This window comes from Pelobates fuscus, chromosome 1 (genome assembly GCF_036172605.1).
Source record: "Pelobates fuscus isolate aPelFus1 chromosome 1, aPelFus1.pri, whole genome shotgun sequence".
NCBI classification, from domain to species: domain Eukaryota; kingdom Metazoa; phylum Chordata; class Amphibia; order Anura; family Pelobatidae; genus Pelobates; species Pelobates fuscus.
In genome coordinates, this window is record NC_086317.1 from 296,550,739 (window position 1) to 296,567,600 (window position 16,862).

The following is a 16,862-nucleotide window of genomic DNA, read 5'->3' on the forward strand; positions in this document are numbered from 1 at the left end:
GGAAAGAGTGTTGTAAATACATTTTATTTGTCTTGTGAGAGCCAGATTAACTCAGCATTAGAACCCCATTGGATTCACATAGAAGTCCTTATAGCATCACCTTGCATAACACTGAAACTTGTGTAATAAGGGCAAGTAAATCTCCACTACATATTGTTTCAAAAAGCCCCCATCTCATGTGTGCTACAGATTGCCGTCTAACAGCAATTTGTGACAAGTTATACACATTCCTACCAGATAAATCCACCCAGCTTGTCTGCTGGTGGAATCACCTATGGTTGACCGTATGGAAACTTGGGTTGTACAGGGCCATGTCAGAATGCTTTGAAAGGGATTGTTGGTTTTTCAATTGCTTATTCAACTGGATAGAAATGTAGAGAAACATATTTTTTAGATAAATCAGTATTACTGTGAATGTGTGATTCCAGTCTATAGCGCAGCCAGATTTCATTTGCAAATGCTTAGCTTTGTATTCATGCACTTAGAAAGGATTCGTGCATCAGCTTATATTAACCATGCTGATGCTGCTATATAGAGCAGAATCCATGTAAACCATACTGTACAGATGATTTATGCTGTGTTACTGATTCATTCTTTATAGGTAATGCGATAGTCTAGGTCTTTGAATTTCTTTATTGTAAAGGAGACATTCCTCTGTCCGCATTCCTTGCTACACTGACAGAATCCTTCTGTGATTTATATCTATACAAGACCTGGTAATGATCATCTACACATGCAATGTGCAAAACTAATTTTATTAATGTTTTATTTCATTTTAGGGTGTGTATAAGGAAGAATCACCTTGCTATGAATTGAAGAAAATCAGTGTATTAGTTCAGAGTCCTTACAAAACTCAAGGAAAGTTTAGGTGAGTTGTTTGTCTTCCATGCCTCATTTCTTAAAGCTGGGATGGAATGTTCTGTGCAATATAAGGTTAATCAAATGCACCCAATGCGTGAACACTGGGATTGTGTGATCACAACTGCTCAAAGTCTGAAAGCAGGTAGACCAGTGGTGCCCAAAAGGTAGATCCCCAGAACTACAACTCCCTTGATGCTTTGCATGCCTACAAAATGGAAGCTGTAGTTTTAAAATATCTGGGGATTTATTTTTGGGCACCCCTGAGGTAGACAGAGAAAACTCGGAGTCAGACATATTGAGATCAAAAGTGGTCTGATGAGATTCAGTAATGGGTATACAATCCAGAAATTCAGTGCAAGAAGGTATTAACCAGAATCGATATCAGTGTACAAAAATGAGGGTAAATTGCAACTGTCACAGAGTGTCAATGAAACCAAACTTTGAACACGTGACTCCACAGACTTTTGTAGTCTAATCTATTCTATACGACCTGCACGCAATGATATTACATCACTTCTCTTCTTTACCAAATTAACACATTAGGGTTCATTCACTAAACCAGGTATTGTGGAACATGTGTATGTAAAAAAAAATTGAAAAAAGCTCCAGTTCCATTCTTAGTATCTAGGTTAGTGAATAAACCTCTTTGACATCAACAGAGACAATTTTGGGAGTTTGTTCTCAAAGTTTACCTAGATTAAATCATGGGGAATGAAAGCTGATTTTTATTAAACATACCGACTGCTTTTTCAGATGGAATTTGTAATAGGTGAGCGAAATGTACTTGTTTATTTTATGAAAATGACATTTATTTTTTTGTAGACACTATGCCCTGGGGAAACAAAAAGTAAATATATGCCAATATAAAAAAAGTAACACCAATTATAGTTATTTTCATTTGCTGCATAGCAAAAAATGCTTGTCTCAAATATGACAGTTTGCTTCAAGTAATATTTAACCTGCAACTCTATTCAGAAGAAATGTTTGAGTTTTTCTGGATCAGTCCAATGAACCTGCCAATGCTTTACTGATCTAATTGTGAGTTTTAGATCAGCTGGTAATTTGCTTTGGCTAAAAATATTCATTGTTACTTATTTTTATTGCTTCTTTGAATGAATCATGCTTATATTTTTATGAGGAAAAGTGTATTATGAAGCACTAATTTAATAATTTAATTACAGAATACTATACAATTTATTTATTTTGATCAGTTTTAGAAAAGTCTGATGACAATAAAATCAGACACATCACTTTTTATTTGTGATAATGAATTGCAGAGTTGAAGAGAGAATTGAAGAGTGCAGAGGCACAGTACATTTCTTTGCATGCTAGTTTTTTTTTTTACTTCAAAGCAGGGCTGGTGCAAGGAGTTTTGCCACCCTAGGCAAACAAAAATTTGCTGCCCGCCATGTGACATCACAATGCCCCGCCCATATGATCTGCCAAATGAGCCACCGCCAGTGCTGCACTCAGTGTCTATTCTCTGAAAAGGCAGTGTGTTTACATTAAGAAAAAAAACCTGCAGGGACAGGTTATAGACACCAGAACCACTACATTAAGCTGCAGTGGTCCTGCTGACTATAGTGTTCCTTTAATGTGAGGTAAATTAGAGATTAGTGCCACAAATAATATACTGTAGTGCCTACTTACCACCAGATTAGGACAAGATGATGATGATGATGGGCTCAGGCTGCAGTCTGGCACCACTGATCTGGTGTTAAAAAAGGCTATCTGGAGGCAGTGCACACAAATATCAACGATCAGGAACCAGCTCCATTTTTTGGGGGCCCCTTACAGGGCCTTACCGTTAGTATGCCTACAAGGCCCGCCCATAAGCCTTATGCCTTCAAGGCCCACCCATGAGTTCACTCACAGGGAGTGGGGTGTATGTGTGTAGGGGATGTGTTATGTGTTATTGTAGAGGATGTAATGTGTGTGTGTTCTTATGGAATGTAGTGTATAAGGATACCAGTTTGTGTAAGGGATGTAGTGTGTCTGTATAGGGGATGCAGTGTGTGTATGTGTGTGTGTAAGGGACGCATTGTGTAAATCTGTGTTTGTATGTGTAAGGGATGCAAGGTGTGTGTTTCTGTGTGTGTATGTATGTATGTATGTATGTAATGAAATGCAGTGTGTGTGTCTGTAAGAGGTGAATTGAGTGTGTGCAAGAGGTACATTGTGTTTCTGTGTATGTGTGTGTGTAAGAGAAGCAGTGTGCTTCTGTGTATGTGTGCAAGGGCTGCATTGTGTGTGAGGTATGCATTGTGTATGTGTAAGGGATGCATTGTGTGTGTTTAAGTGATGTATCGTGTGTGTATCTGTGTGTGTATGTGTGTGTGTGTGTGTGTAATGGATGCATAGTGTGTTTCTGTGTGTGTAAGGGAAGCACGGTGTGTTTCTGTGTGAGTGTAGGATGCATTGTATGTTTCGGTGTGTCTGTGTTTGAGACCATTAATGATCTCTTTCACTCTCCCTATCCCTTAGTGGACTAATCTCCTCTTCTCCCCCTGTCCCTTAGAGGTCTCCCCTCCTGTCCGTTAGAACCCCCCCCTCCTATCCTTTAGTGTTCTCCCCTTTCCCTCCTGCCCCTTAGTGCTCTCTCATCCCCTCCTGTCCCTTTGTGGACTCATCTCCTCTTCTTCCCCTGTACCTTAGAGATCTCCCCTCCTGTCCCTTAGAACTCTCCCCTCCCTTCCTGTCCCTTAGTGTTCTTCCCTTTCCCTCCTGCCCTTAGTGCTCTCTCATCCCCTTCTGTCCCTTAGTGCTCTCTCATCCCCTTCTGTCCCTTAGTGCTCTCTCATCCCCTTCTATCCCTTAGTGCTCTACCATCCCTTAGTGATCTCCCCTCCCCACCTGTCCCTTAGTGCTCTCCCTGCCCCCATGTCCCTTAGTGATCTCTCCTGCCCAATAGTGATCTCCCCTGCCCCCCTTGTCCCTTAGTGCTGTCCCATGCCCCCTGTCCCTTAGTGCTCTCCTGTCTCCTCCTGTCCCTTAGTGCTCTTCCCTGCCCCTGTCTGTTAGTTCTCTCTCCTGCCCTTTAGTGCACTCCCCTGCCCTTGACCCTTAGTGCTCTCCCCTGCCCCCCCTTTCCCTATAGTAATCTCCCCGCCCCATAGTGCTCTTCTCTGCCCCCCTCCCCCCATCCCATAGTGCTCTTCATTTCTCTTGTCCCATAGTGCTCTTCCTCCCCCCATCTTTCCCTTCATGCTCTCTCCTCTTTCCTCCTGCCCCCCCCCCACCATCCAGTGTCCCTTAGTGCTGTCTTCCCTCCCTGCCCTAGTGTTCCTCCTACCTCTTTGTAGCGTGGCCAGGCGGTGAGCACTTCCTGTCAGTCCGGCCGGGTACAGGAACCAGATGCTTCAAGTAATATTTTTTTATTTAATTTATTTTTATTGAAAAGTTTGGACTTAACAAAGAGTAATCATTTGGAACATTCATTATAAGTCACATATCAAAGTGTTAACAGGAATAGGTAGTTCCAATACTTAGTTTTTTTTGGCTTCAAGTAATATTTAACCTACAACTCTATTCAGATCAGAGACAGTGAGCACTTCCTATCAGTCCGGCCGGGTACAGGAAACAGATGCTCCTCTACTGCAGTCTGCGCCGCCCGGCCATGCTACACTGAGTGACTGGCAGGAGGGAGCGCTGTGCGCTTCCCTCCTGCCGGGTCACTCAAATCTTGCGCCCCCTAGGCGACTGCCCAAGTTGCCTATAGGACACACCAGCCCTGCTTCAAAGCATAAATGCCTAGATAAAGAAAATGTTCTTTGTTATTAAAAAAAAAAAAAAAATTCATATCAAAGGTCTATACAAAAAAAATAGTTGTGCATATTTCCAAACCAAACAAATATGGCAGCTCTTAAATGAACAATATAGGATCAGGAATACAAACATGTATTCCTGACCCTATAGTGTTAAACCCCATTTTAGCTGGCTGGCCTCCTCTTACCCCCCTTAAATAGATTTTAAACATTCCCGCCCACACTCCACCTCCTTGGTTGAGAGCATCAGAATTGACCATAGGAAATCATTGGGAGGCAAATGCACAAACGCAGCAAAACGCTCATAGACATGCATTAAATCAATGCATCTCTATCGGGAATGTTCAGCAGAGCATGAAGATGCTGAACTTTGTTGCTGCATGTTGTGCAGCACTGACCCAGGAAGCACCTCTAGTGACCGTGTGACTGCCACTGGAGGTGTCACTAGACAGTAATGTAAACACTGCCTTTTCACTAAACAGCCTGCAGGGACAGACTATACACACCAGAACCTACACATTATGCTGTAGTTGTTCTGTTGACTACAGATTCTCTCTAATTGGAAAATTAATAAAACATGTTTTGTGTTGCAATGCAAAACAAAATATATCTTAAAAAAAACATTACCTACCTTCTCATCCACTCCAGCTCTCACTCTCACTTAGCTGAATAATGTATTTCTCAGCTTTAGTTCCTATCAGTTTAGGGTCATATAATTTGTAGTTGCTCTACTCCCAAAGACACAGTTTCCCCTCCTGCATTATCGTCATCGTCATGAATAAATTGGTAAGTAGAGTTAGATATGGTTTATAGCTCACATAGGGGTATATCTACAGATAATAGTATCAGCACTCAATGTTTTTTTGATAGGTTACTTGTTTTAGACAGGCATATATAATAAAAGTATATTGGTATTTACACACATATAAGCATATTTATTTTATGCTGACATTTTGGGAATTTACCTATGCCTAAAATGACATTAGGTTACTTACTATTCCATGGCATTTATAATACACGTACCATATGTTATAAAAATTGCATTTTTATAATTCATTTTTATTCATTTTCTGAATTTGTATGCTTCACTGCAATATAATAAATACTAAATTGTCTCTAATACTTTGTACCCAAAATATGTATGAAAAGGAATGGCAGACAACTTAAAATACTTCAATTTTACATTTTACATCCCTGGACAACAGCATCCTAATATTTTACTATGTGCTTGTTTCATCAGCTTGATTTAGAAGCCTTATGCTAATGTTTATTTCAATATGCATTCTGTTATCCCTTGAGAAATGTTTCCTCGTTTTTCTAACTGATTGCTTTTCCAATATATAGATAATAACCACAAAATAACACTATTACGTGCTATAAAAATATATCCCTGCATATGCTCAATTTTGTGATACATCCCTTGTGCATTAGCTAGCAGAATTAAGCTGCTTACGAAGCTAATCTTGGCTAAAGTAAGTACAAATCAAGAAAAGAGGCAGCTATTTAGTATACAGTGGAGTGAAAGGTGGGATATTGAGCTGTGACAACTTTATTAAAATTGCTTGTCATATTCTGTTCTGGAATAGATAGAAAATAAAGGAAAACAGTGAGGCTAAAATATTTCACAAAAAGGTGACGCCAGTTTGAGCTTTATACACTGTTGTATGCATGGAATCAGGCAATTAACAAATCATGTCATTTTATTTATATTCGTTACATGTATGATATCCTTAACTATTTTGTTGCCAGTGAGGTAGGAAACAAACGTGCACTGCATACACAATCAGATCCAAACCATGGGTTTGACAGTTAACTAGATTTCCTCTTAGCCAGATAAGCTTTATAAATGATTTAATGTTTTTGGATAACATTTAGATTGATATATTTTCGATATTTTAGCATTTTGAAATAAATCATTATAAACATTTGTCCAAACATTTTAAATAATTTGAAACGCTTACCCAACAATATTAAATCAAGGCCATAATTAGTAATATCGATTTCACAAAACTCCCTTTTCAGATTTTTAGTATTTTCACAGTGGTCTTCCCAGAGTTGTTGCTACATAAACCTATTTATTATGGGTAAATAAATGGAACTTGATAATTGTGATGTACCTCATCCTATCACTGGGAATCCTTTAAAACATGAGAAACTCTTTCTGGGTTCTGGCACGGGATTTAAAAATGACTGACAAAAATATTTTTGCAAGTTGCTGAGGTTATTAACGTATGAGGCAGCAACTGAGACCCCTTGTACCATAATCTCTGTAAGAAGCATAGGTCGGACTAGTATTCAGAGTATCACCCATTCTATAGTGCTTCTCTCTAATCAACATCTCTCCCACACTGCATCACTATATGACCTTATCTTCATCTAAGTCTGTTTCCTACTGTCACTTCATGTCACTCTCTATTGATTTTAATCTCTCTATTACGGACCTTATTGTGTTTTACTCTTGTCTACCACAAAATATACTCTTCCCTCTATTCCTCTTACTGTTCCACCCTCCCCATTATACAAGCAAAGGTTATCCCCTGTCTATAAAGCCTCACCTGTTCTATTGGCCTAAACAGGTTTGGATAGCTTGGACTCTAATCCAACTAAGTGACCATATGAAGGTATTACCAATAGGTTGATTATCTTTACTATGATTGTAACTGATATGTAATGCTTATGAGAGAAACGTTGGGGGAATGTTTATTAATCAAAGCTTTTTGGAAAAGTGACAGTTAAATTCCTTCATTGTATTGATCATATTTATTACATTTCTATAAAAAAAAGACTTTTTTTATATAGTAAATTGCACCAGTTTTCACAAAAATGTATATTTCAGAAGACCACCAGATTTATAGTAGTGGACGAATTCTGCCACTTTTCTTTAAAAAAAACAAATGGCAAAAAAAAAAAAAAAAACATAAATCCATTTTGAAGGCAAAAAATGTACATATTGAAAAATGATGGTTAAGATCCAAAAAAGCAAAAGATTAAAAAATCCAGAAGATTGAGTAGACGGTAGACAACACTTTTATAAATCTCCTCCATTATGTCTTGCTGGGCTTCGATCAAAATAAAGGCAACATAAAGGATTTCTCTCTGCAACAACATGATCGGATTATTTAAAACAAGTTTTCCAAAAATACAATATTACTGTTTTATTTTTCTAATGTAATTTCTTCTTTCAGCAAGCATTCTAGAACTACATGCATTTTATAGCATTTTATTCACATATATCTAATTTACAATCTTACTGATTATCATTATGTATTTTACTTAGAAACTTTATTAAATCAAGGCTGTATGTGACAGCTGCAAAATGGAAAATGGTATCTTGTAGACTGAATTCTTAGAATATGTAGCTGCGGAACTTAGAAGTCTACATGGTTTTACATCTTAAGTATAGTAACCTTTGTATTTAAAGAAAAAAAAATGACACTTTTACATTTTATATACATGTTTTTTCATAATTAAAATGATCGATTTTCAAGCAGTACTGTTCACATGTACTGTATCCTTTATTTAACTTATCTAATATAATATTTTTCATTTCCTACCAGGGTGATGTTAGTGGAATCCACAAGTTACTTATCATCGCTTGATCAGTTACAGGAAGTCAACCAGATAAAGCAAAAATATGCTCACAGGTATGTCATTTGTATATATCTTGACTTCAATCAATGATAGTTGTCTTTGAAATTATTATTAAATATGTTCATACAACCAATGCTCTATTATGTAATCTTTTTGTGACACTGTAACATAGTAGAAAATGATCACCATGCTACCCAGGAAGTAAAATATATTTTCTAAAGAATAAAAAAAAAGGGAAGTGCAAAACCAATAGTTCAAGCAGTTTAAGTAATTCTCAAATTAATATAATGACATGCTTTCATAAATCATCTTTTATGCTCATTAACTCTGATGATAAAGAAACATATCTGTGTACTGGTTATTCATTGCAAGATAACTATAAATATGTGTGTAAAGTGAAAGAATTGTAATTATGGGAATATAGGCTATCCCTAACATTGGCGTCCCATAAAGCAAAGCACTGCCAAAATGGTGCACACCCAACTGGAAAGTTGCTGGTCTTCTCAAAAATATGCATGTCACTCTGATGTGGCCTCCATCTGTTATCATCCTGCTCAGACCAAAGTTTGTTCAGACCATAGTGAAATCATTATTTGTTACAGACTAAAAAGAAGGCACCTTAGATCATAAAATGCCTTTTCAGGGGCGGGGCCTGGCCGCAGAACTAACTGGTCGACAACCTCATGGGCTCCTGCACAGAGTTGCTGATTAACCTGCTTTTCCTGACCCAAACGGAGACTGATCAGGCCGACAGAGCCAGCAATCGATTGGGAACACTGGGCAGAACAAAATGATACCCCTCAAACTCAGAAATCAGCAATTTGTGCCGAACGACTGTCGGAGGCCTACTCGACAGGTGGGTGCAGGAGAGACGGCCGCTCTCCCCCCACTACGACTGTGGGACTCAATGTGGACAGATCCCAGTTCCCCCCCCCCCCGGACCGGTGGGGGTTATCCCGGTCCACCAGCAAAAGGCAAGCACTCACCCCTGGGACGCAGACCCGAACCACGCCGCCCGGGCGGCACCACGAGGTCTACCTAAGATGGCCGACAGCAGGGCCGCTAATCCTCAACAGCAAGATACCGAGGACTGGGCAAGAGCTTTCAGGGCAAAATTTGATGCGGTATGCCAGCGCTTTTGGGACCGCATCGAAACTGGGTGCTCGCACCCCGCACCGGTACCAGCAACACCGGCAACGAGCCACTGCACACTCATCAACACGCAGCCGGGTCATCCAAGCTCAGCGCTGCCACCGCGAGAGTGGGCACAAGCCAAGAAGGAGACCCGGCGGAAGAAGCGAAGTCGGGGCACCAATTGCCTGAAACAGCCACATAGACGCCGAGCAAAGGCGCCATCAGGAGGCTCCAGCAAACCGCCCGCCATGTGGGGCCCCAATGGCCCGCAACAACCAATTAAGCACCACCGCCAGACAAAGCGCCCGCCGACATCTTCCGTCCGCCGTACAGCCAGCACCGCTGAAATAGACCCAAAGGGGAGAGGCACTCAGACACCAAACGCGCACCTAGCCGGCAACAACCTCATACCACTGCCAGGACCGAAGATGCCACAGCGGACCGGCACCTCGCGAGCGTCCCACTCCAGATCTGCAACCACGGCCTCCAGAACGGGTATCGGCTAGGTACATGGGGACTGCCTCATCATCTGGCATCCAGCCGTGGCCCACACTCACACCATGTGAACTTTGCTACTGCCCGGACGCTATCCTGCATGGGAGCTGACCTTTGGGCGCACCCTTCAAGTTTAGACTCCTATTGACCCCTAATACTTTTTTCCCAAGACGAGTACCTAATATTAATTACTGAGTCTCTGCTTTTTTGTTAAGATGCTGTGACTAAGCTCTAGCCACAGCAGACCCTTCATTCAGCAACAGGTCGTCTATTAGTAAACTATAATACTAGATAGCAAGCCTTAAACCAGCTTACTGTGTCTATCATATGGAATAGCATGTTTGAATATATAGCCCAGCAACTGGAAATAGCGTTCAGGTCACATAATGATCTTAGTACTGTAAATGTGAATTTACTTAGAATGTATCGTTTTCTTTTGTTTTTATTTTTACTGTAGACTAGAGCCTTCTATATGATTTACACACGGGACGCATTCCTACGCCCACCCATCCATATACTTATGGCGAGACTACATGAATAATTACCCTGCCCCGACAGTATAACGGCCTAGCCGAACATAGGTCATCTCGTAAGGGGACGTCACACGAGTCACTCCAACATTAGGTGCAAGCCGACCGCAACAACAGGGTTATCATTAACACTGCTCCACACACACGGCAGCATAGGCCACACTAATGCAACGGGCGACACACACTCCTATTCTGACAACAGTAACATTTAGCTATCTTTGTCCTCTGTAAAACGTAAAGACGTACATACTTTTAAGCCGCAGTCTCACCTCGGCTACTTATGGAACACGCCACAGGGACGTGTACTCCTTATCTACATGAATAGGCGTATCAAAATAGAGGTTACGTTTCAGCTCAAATTATGCTCTTTGTTTCTTATAATTTTTTCTTGAATTTTCTTTTTTGTATTACTATATTCTTAATCGCTAGAATATCTAAGACCTATTTGCATCACCATGACGTAACCTTGTCTAGCGTTCACTCTAAAGCACTTACTATGCACGCCCACGTAACCTCAGCTAAAACGAAAGGCCAACGTAGTTCCTCCCCATTACAGTGTGCGAATATCCTACAGCTTAAGCACACTACTATAGCACTAACTCTTATGGCACAATTCTGATAATACCCCACTACTCAAGCATGTACCCACCTTTTATTATTGTTCATATATTGTTCAACTTGTTGATGTCACGATGTTAAGCGAGCTTATAACACAAAAATGTGTGCATGTCCCTCACATACCACATCTCTGTTTTCTATTTGAAATTTGCGCTTGTGACGACTGATGTGGTCATACAAGCAACGTTGTAAACCTTTTATGCACACCAAAAATAAAGAATTAAAAAAAAAAAAAAAATGCCTTTTCAGTCGTCCATGGAGGCACAACAGAATTAGTTAGTGATGTCCCGAACGGTTCGCTGGCGAATAGTTCTTGGCAAACATCGCGTGTTCGCGTTCGCCACGGACGGCGAACATATGCGATGTTTCGGTCCGCCCCCTATTCGTCATCATTGAGTAAACTTTGACCCTGTACCTCACAGTCAGCAGACACATTCCAGCCAATCAGCAACAGACCCTCCCTCCCAGACCCTCCCACCTCCTAGACAGCATACAATTAGGGATTATTCTAGCTTTAGTGACTGAATAATCTAAATTTTATTAACGACAGGAGGCGAATATTTGCTTTATCTTTCTTTACTGAACCTCCCAGCAGCAAAGGAACAGTTAAAAGTAATGTAAAAAGTTCAACCAATCAGAGGGTATAACAGTATTATATGATGTCATCAAACTCCTCCCATATCCTCTTTCTTGCTGTGGTCGATGATATGTCTGTGTCAACCGTGTAAACTGTAAGTTGGAGTCCTGAAGTAGTCAACATGTGGAATCTTCAGCGTGCTTGAAGGAGCCGTATATACAAAGGTAGGTATTTTTCACACTAAGGGAATAGAGAAGAGACGTGAAAGTATAGGTTCTCATACTAGGTGAATGCAATTTATGGCATGTATGTTAAGAACAAATTGTAGTTACTCTTTGAATATAATATTGAATATTTCAAACACTAGATTAGAAGTGTTATGGCGTGAACCTATGGCAGATGGTGTATAAAGTGTGTGTAACCAGTAGACTGGAATGCATAGTAACTTACCTGGGCGGGTGTTAAAAAGTGAAAATAAAGAAGGGGGGGAAAATATTCGCCTCCTGTCGTTAATAAAATTTAGATTATTCAGTCACTAAAGCTAGAATAATCCCTAATTTTATGGCAAGACAGGAGGCTTCATATTTGCTGTTTTAACGCTCCTATATGATAGAAGATGCAGCATGTGTCATAGGTTTGAAATAAAATGTACGGAATGTGGACTCTCTGGACCAATCTGCAGATGACAAAATGTCTGAGAGGAAGCTTCCCGCGCGAAAGGCTGAGGATGTGGCTGCTCCTCTGACTGAATATGCGCCAAAATTTGAGTCAATGCCTGCTTGCGCTAGTATCCATCTGATCCACCGTGCGACGGTGGGTGCGGATACCGGTTTGTGTGGTTTTACATAAGACACGAGGAGGGGTCCCGTAGGGGGGCGTAGAGTGGTGGTGGCATCTAAATAATGCCTTACGCAGAGTGCCACGCAGAGTGACTCTCTATTAGGAAAGTAAGGTAGAATACGGAGGAAGAATTAGTTTTGTTCGCTAATTTTCATTAGCGGTCCAGAATTCTAAAAGGGAAAAGACTTGAGTGATATCCCAGAAACAGGAGTATTTAGGAAGAGGGGGTCTGGCTAACCTGATCCCTCGTAAAAGTCTACAGACTGAAGGATGTTTCCCTATTGACGCATTGTCAATGGGATTATGGGCCGCAGAGATAGTGGATCTATAGACATTAATTGATCGATAGGATTTACCTTGATCAAACAGGGTAGACAGAAAATTTAGGATGATCGTCAGAGGTGCTGAAAAACACCAGCTGACCCAGTCTGGGTTCTCCTTAGTGGAGTGACAATGACTATCGTCACTATTAGGGCTTTGACCCGGTAGAGGGTGCGTTGGATCATGGAGAAAGGTAGGAACGCATAGGCTCCTGTCTCCGGCCAAGGATGTAGAAAGGCGTCGACTGCCCATGACTGGGGTCTGGGAGCCAGCTGATAAAGGCTTCCGTCTGGCGGTTCAGACGGGATGCAAACAGGTCCAGTGTAAGGGGCCCGCGAAGGCAATGAATTTGGTGGAACACGCGGGGGTCTAATTGCCAGTCGCTTACATCCCTCCAATGGCGAGAGAACCAATCCGCGACTAGGTTGTCCGTGCCCGGAAGATATTCTGCTCTGATAGATAAGTTCCGTTCTAGACAGAATTGGTAAAGATCTTTGGTCAGATCGGATAGTAGCTTGGATCGGGAGCCTCCTAACTGATTCACATAGCGCACTGCAGAGACATTGTCCATGCGCAGTACTACAGTTGAAACAGTCTTTCGTGAAACTGCGAATTGCGAAAGATCCTGTAATCAATTCCAAACAATTGATGTGCAGTGCTTGTTCGGATGGGGACCAAAGTCCCCCTGTGGACCCTTGGGCGCATGTGGTGCCCCATCCCAGGAGACTGGCATCGGATTCCAGAATGAAATCTGGTTGTGATCCGAAGATGGCTTTGCCATTCCAGGCTTCCATATTGTGAAGCCACCAGTGAAGTTCTATACGAACTTCGTCTGTCAGTTGGATGTACTGATCGTAGGAGGTGGAACGGTGTAGGTAGTATGTCTTGAGCCGTTGCATGGCTCGGTAGTGTAAAGGTCCTGGGTAAATGGCTTGGATAGAGGCGGACAGTAGGCCTATAGTATGGGCCAGATCGCGTAAGCGAATCTGATGGGTTGATAACAATTTGCGAATGTCTTGTGCCATTATCAGGATGTCATCCAAATATATGATGGATCAAATCCCTTGTGATCGGAGTAGCGCCATCTCTGGTTTCATCAGTTTCGTGAAACATCATGGTGCGGAGCATAGTCCGAACGGGAGGCATGTGAATTGCCAGATTTCCTCTTGCCAGAGGAATTGAAGGAAAGCTCGATGGTTGCGAGCAATAGGAACTGTGAGGTATGCGTCTTTGAGATCGAAGCTGGAGAACCAATCTCCCACGCAAAGAAGGTCCCTGAGTAGATGGATGCCCTCCATCTTGAAGTGGCGATACCTGACAAAGTGATTCAGGTTTTTTTTTTTTTTTTTAAGTTGATTATTGGGCGTAGATCTCCAGTTTTTTGTGGCCAAAAAAAAATGTTGCTTAGAAAAGTATGCGGGAAAGGGGATTTCTCTATTGGCTCTTTTTTTACTAGCTTGCGCAGTTCGGTTTGTAGTGTCAGGTTGTCTGCTGCAGACATCTGCAGTGGTGTAAATGGGGTGTCCTGGAAGGGGTGGAAAGGAAATCTATTTGAACACTGTTGGAAAAACTGGTTAATCAACCTGCTATAGGTACATTGAAAGAAGGGAGATTTATTACCTGGAGCAGCTCTTCCGCGTAGGAAGGCAGATCCACGTCCCCGGATAGACCCTCTATTAGTGAATAGTTGCCTGTGGTAGTGTCGGGGTTGTCCCGATTGCCAATAGTTTTCAGAGGGGCGAGGCCTGTAGCCTGTGAAGGCGATTCTGCTGTTCGTTCAGCCTCTATAACGTCCAGCTCTCCCAGAAAAACGGCCTGACTGAGAACGAAAAACCCTGCGCAAGGAGGATTGAGCCTTATTTAGGGTGGTGAACACCACTACATGTTTGTAAAGGTCTTTCATGAACGAGTCCCCAAACAGTAATCCATTGCCTCTGGTCCCAGTTCTCGGGAGCTCAGATCGGCTAATTTTGCATCCAGTTTGTACAGTGCCGCCTAGCGTCTCTCAGTGGACATGGCCACATTGGCGTTGCCTAGTAAGCATAAGGCTCTCTGGGCCCACTCTCTAACTGTGTTTGGGTCAAATCTGGCGTGAGAGCTACCTTGTTTGGAATGGTCGGTCGAGGGCACTCGGCTCTGAGTTTTGCCCTAATTTCTTTGTCCAGTGGTTTGCATAACCACATTTTACAAAAGTTGGAAATGTGCTCTGGTGGAGCCCATTCTGCCGACCGTGGGTGTCTGATGACCCTGGGGTCAAATGAAGGATCACCCGAAGCATCCAGAAGGATGTCTGAATCGGGTCCTTTTGATTAGGTAGTATAGCATCTAGATCTTTATGTGTGAGAAAGGTTTCCTTGACAAATTCCGATGGGGTATCCCCTAGCGCATTCGCCGAGGGGTCCTCACCAGAATATCCAAGGAAATAATTGTCAACCCCGTCTAACGTGTGGGATGTAGACCCTCTAAGGGGTTAAAGTTAGCTTGAACGGGGCGAGTGGCAATCAATTTTTGGGACTTGGCAGGAGCCTTGCCCTTGCCCGCAGACCTACTCTCCCCTTTCCAGGGGCGTTTGCGTGTAACCTCCTGATCCGAGGGTTGAGAGTCCTCGGAATCAGAGAGTTGACGTGCAGTAGGGGTGACTTCGGCCGAAGTCTTCTCATGAAAGGCTGCTAATGCCTTGGGGATGGAATCTGCAATGGTTGAAACCAACCAGGCTCTGAGTACCTGGGATATAGCGGGCTCATTATTGTCAGACATGGTATGTCTTAGAGCGGTTGCCAAACAGTTAAGTATATTAATTTGAAAGAATGGAGTTGAATGGGGTTCACCCAAAATTATTTCAGAGTATAGATGGGTGTCACCCAAAATATTTGTGTAGTTTAATACGTAGGCGGCACTCAATATTTAGTGGGGTTGTCCACTAAAATATACACAAGTGGGTTGTACCACTATGATAGTAAACAGTGGGGTTAACCACTTAATTATAACCATAGACAGTGGGGTTCACCACTGAGTAGTAATAAAGTGTTGTATCACTTAATTATAGTGTATTTGTATAAGGGGGTCACCCTTAACAGTAATATTGGTGTTAAAACACCTTAAGAATTGATATTAAAGTGTTGTATCACTTTAATTATAGTGCATTTGTATAAGGGGGTCACCCTTAACAGTAATATTGGTGTTAAAACACCTTAAGAATTGATATTAAAGTGTTGTATCACTTTAATTATAGTGCATTTGTATAAGGGGGTCACCCTTAACAGTAATATTGGTGTTAAAACACCTTAAGAATTTATATTAAAGTGTTGTATCACTTTAATTATAGTGCATTTGTATAAGGGGGTCACCCTGAACAGTAATATTGGTGTTAAAACACCTTAAGAATTGATATTAAAGTGTTGTATCACTTTAATTATAGTGCATTTGTATAAGGGGGTCACCCTTAACAGTAATATTGGTGTTAAAACACCTTAAGAATTGATATTAAAGTGTTGTATCACTTTAATTATAGTGCATTTGTATAAGGGGATCACCCTTAACAGTAATATTGGTGTAAAACACCTTAAGAATTGATATTAAAGTGTTGTATCACTGTAATTATAGTGTATTTGTAGACAGTAATATTGGTGTTAAAACACCTTAAGAATTGATATTAAAGTGTTGTATCACTTTAATTATAGTGCATTTGTATAAGGGGGTCACCCTGAACAGTAATATTGGTGTTAAAAACACCTTAAGAATTGATATTAAAGACACTCAATATAATGAAGTGGCAGATAATAAAATGGTGGGGGTCACCCACAAAGCCTTCCTTTATTTAGTAACAACAATGATAATACAGCAGGTGTTGGAAAAAATCCTGAGAAGGAAATAAAAGGGGGGAAAAAATCACTAAAATAAATTCAGGTATTAGCACTTTAAGGTGCTATAACAGAAGAGGAAAATAGTACTTACCAGATCCGAAGTCAGGCGAGTTGATCGCTGCTCTGGTGACTGGAATGCGAATAAAATGGCCGCCGCCAGCAAAAGGGCGGGAAACAATGCACTTGCTAAGTGCTGATGCGAACGGGCGGGGTAACGCGAGGGCGCGAAACTGAGAATAGTAAAAAGCAGTAATGAGTCGCAGGAGGA

General features: G+C 41.5%; 1 protein-coding gene across 1 annotated transcript in view; it reads left to right on the forward strand.

Annotated features, from left to right (window-relative positions):
• Positions 1-16,862, forward strand: part of CFAP47 (cilia and flagella associated protein 47) — a 356,049-nt gene that overhangs the window by 145,778 nt on the left and 193,409 nt on the right. The window contains exons 40-41 of the mRNA XM_063457869.1: positions 780-868; positions 8,183-8,269. Of these exons, the coding sequence (XP_063313939.1) occupies positions 780-868; positions 8,183-8,269 (176 nt within the window). The remainder of the gene's footprint in view (positions 1-779; positions 869-8,182; positions 8,270-16,862) is intronic.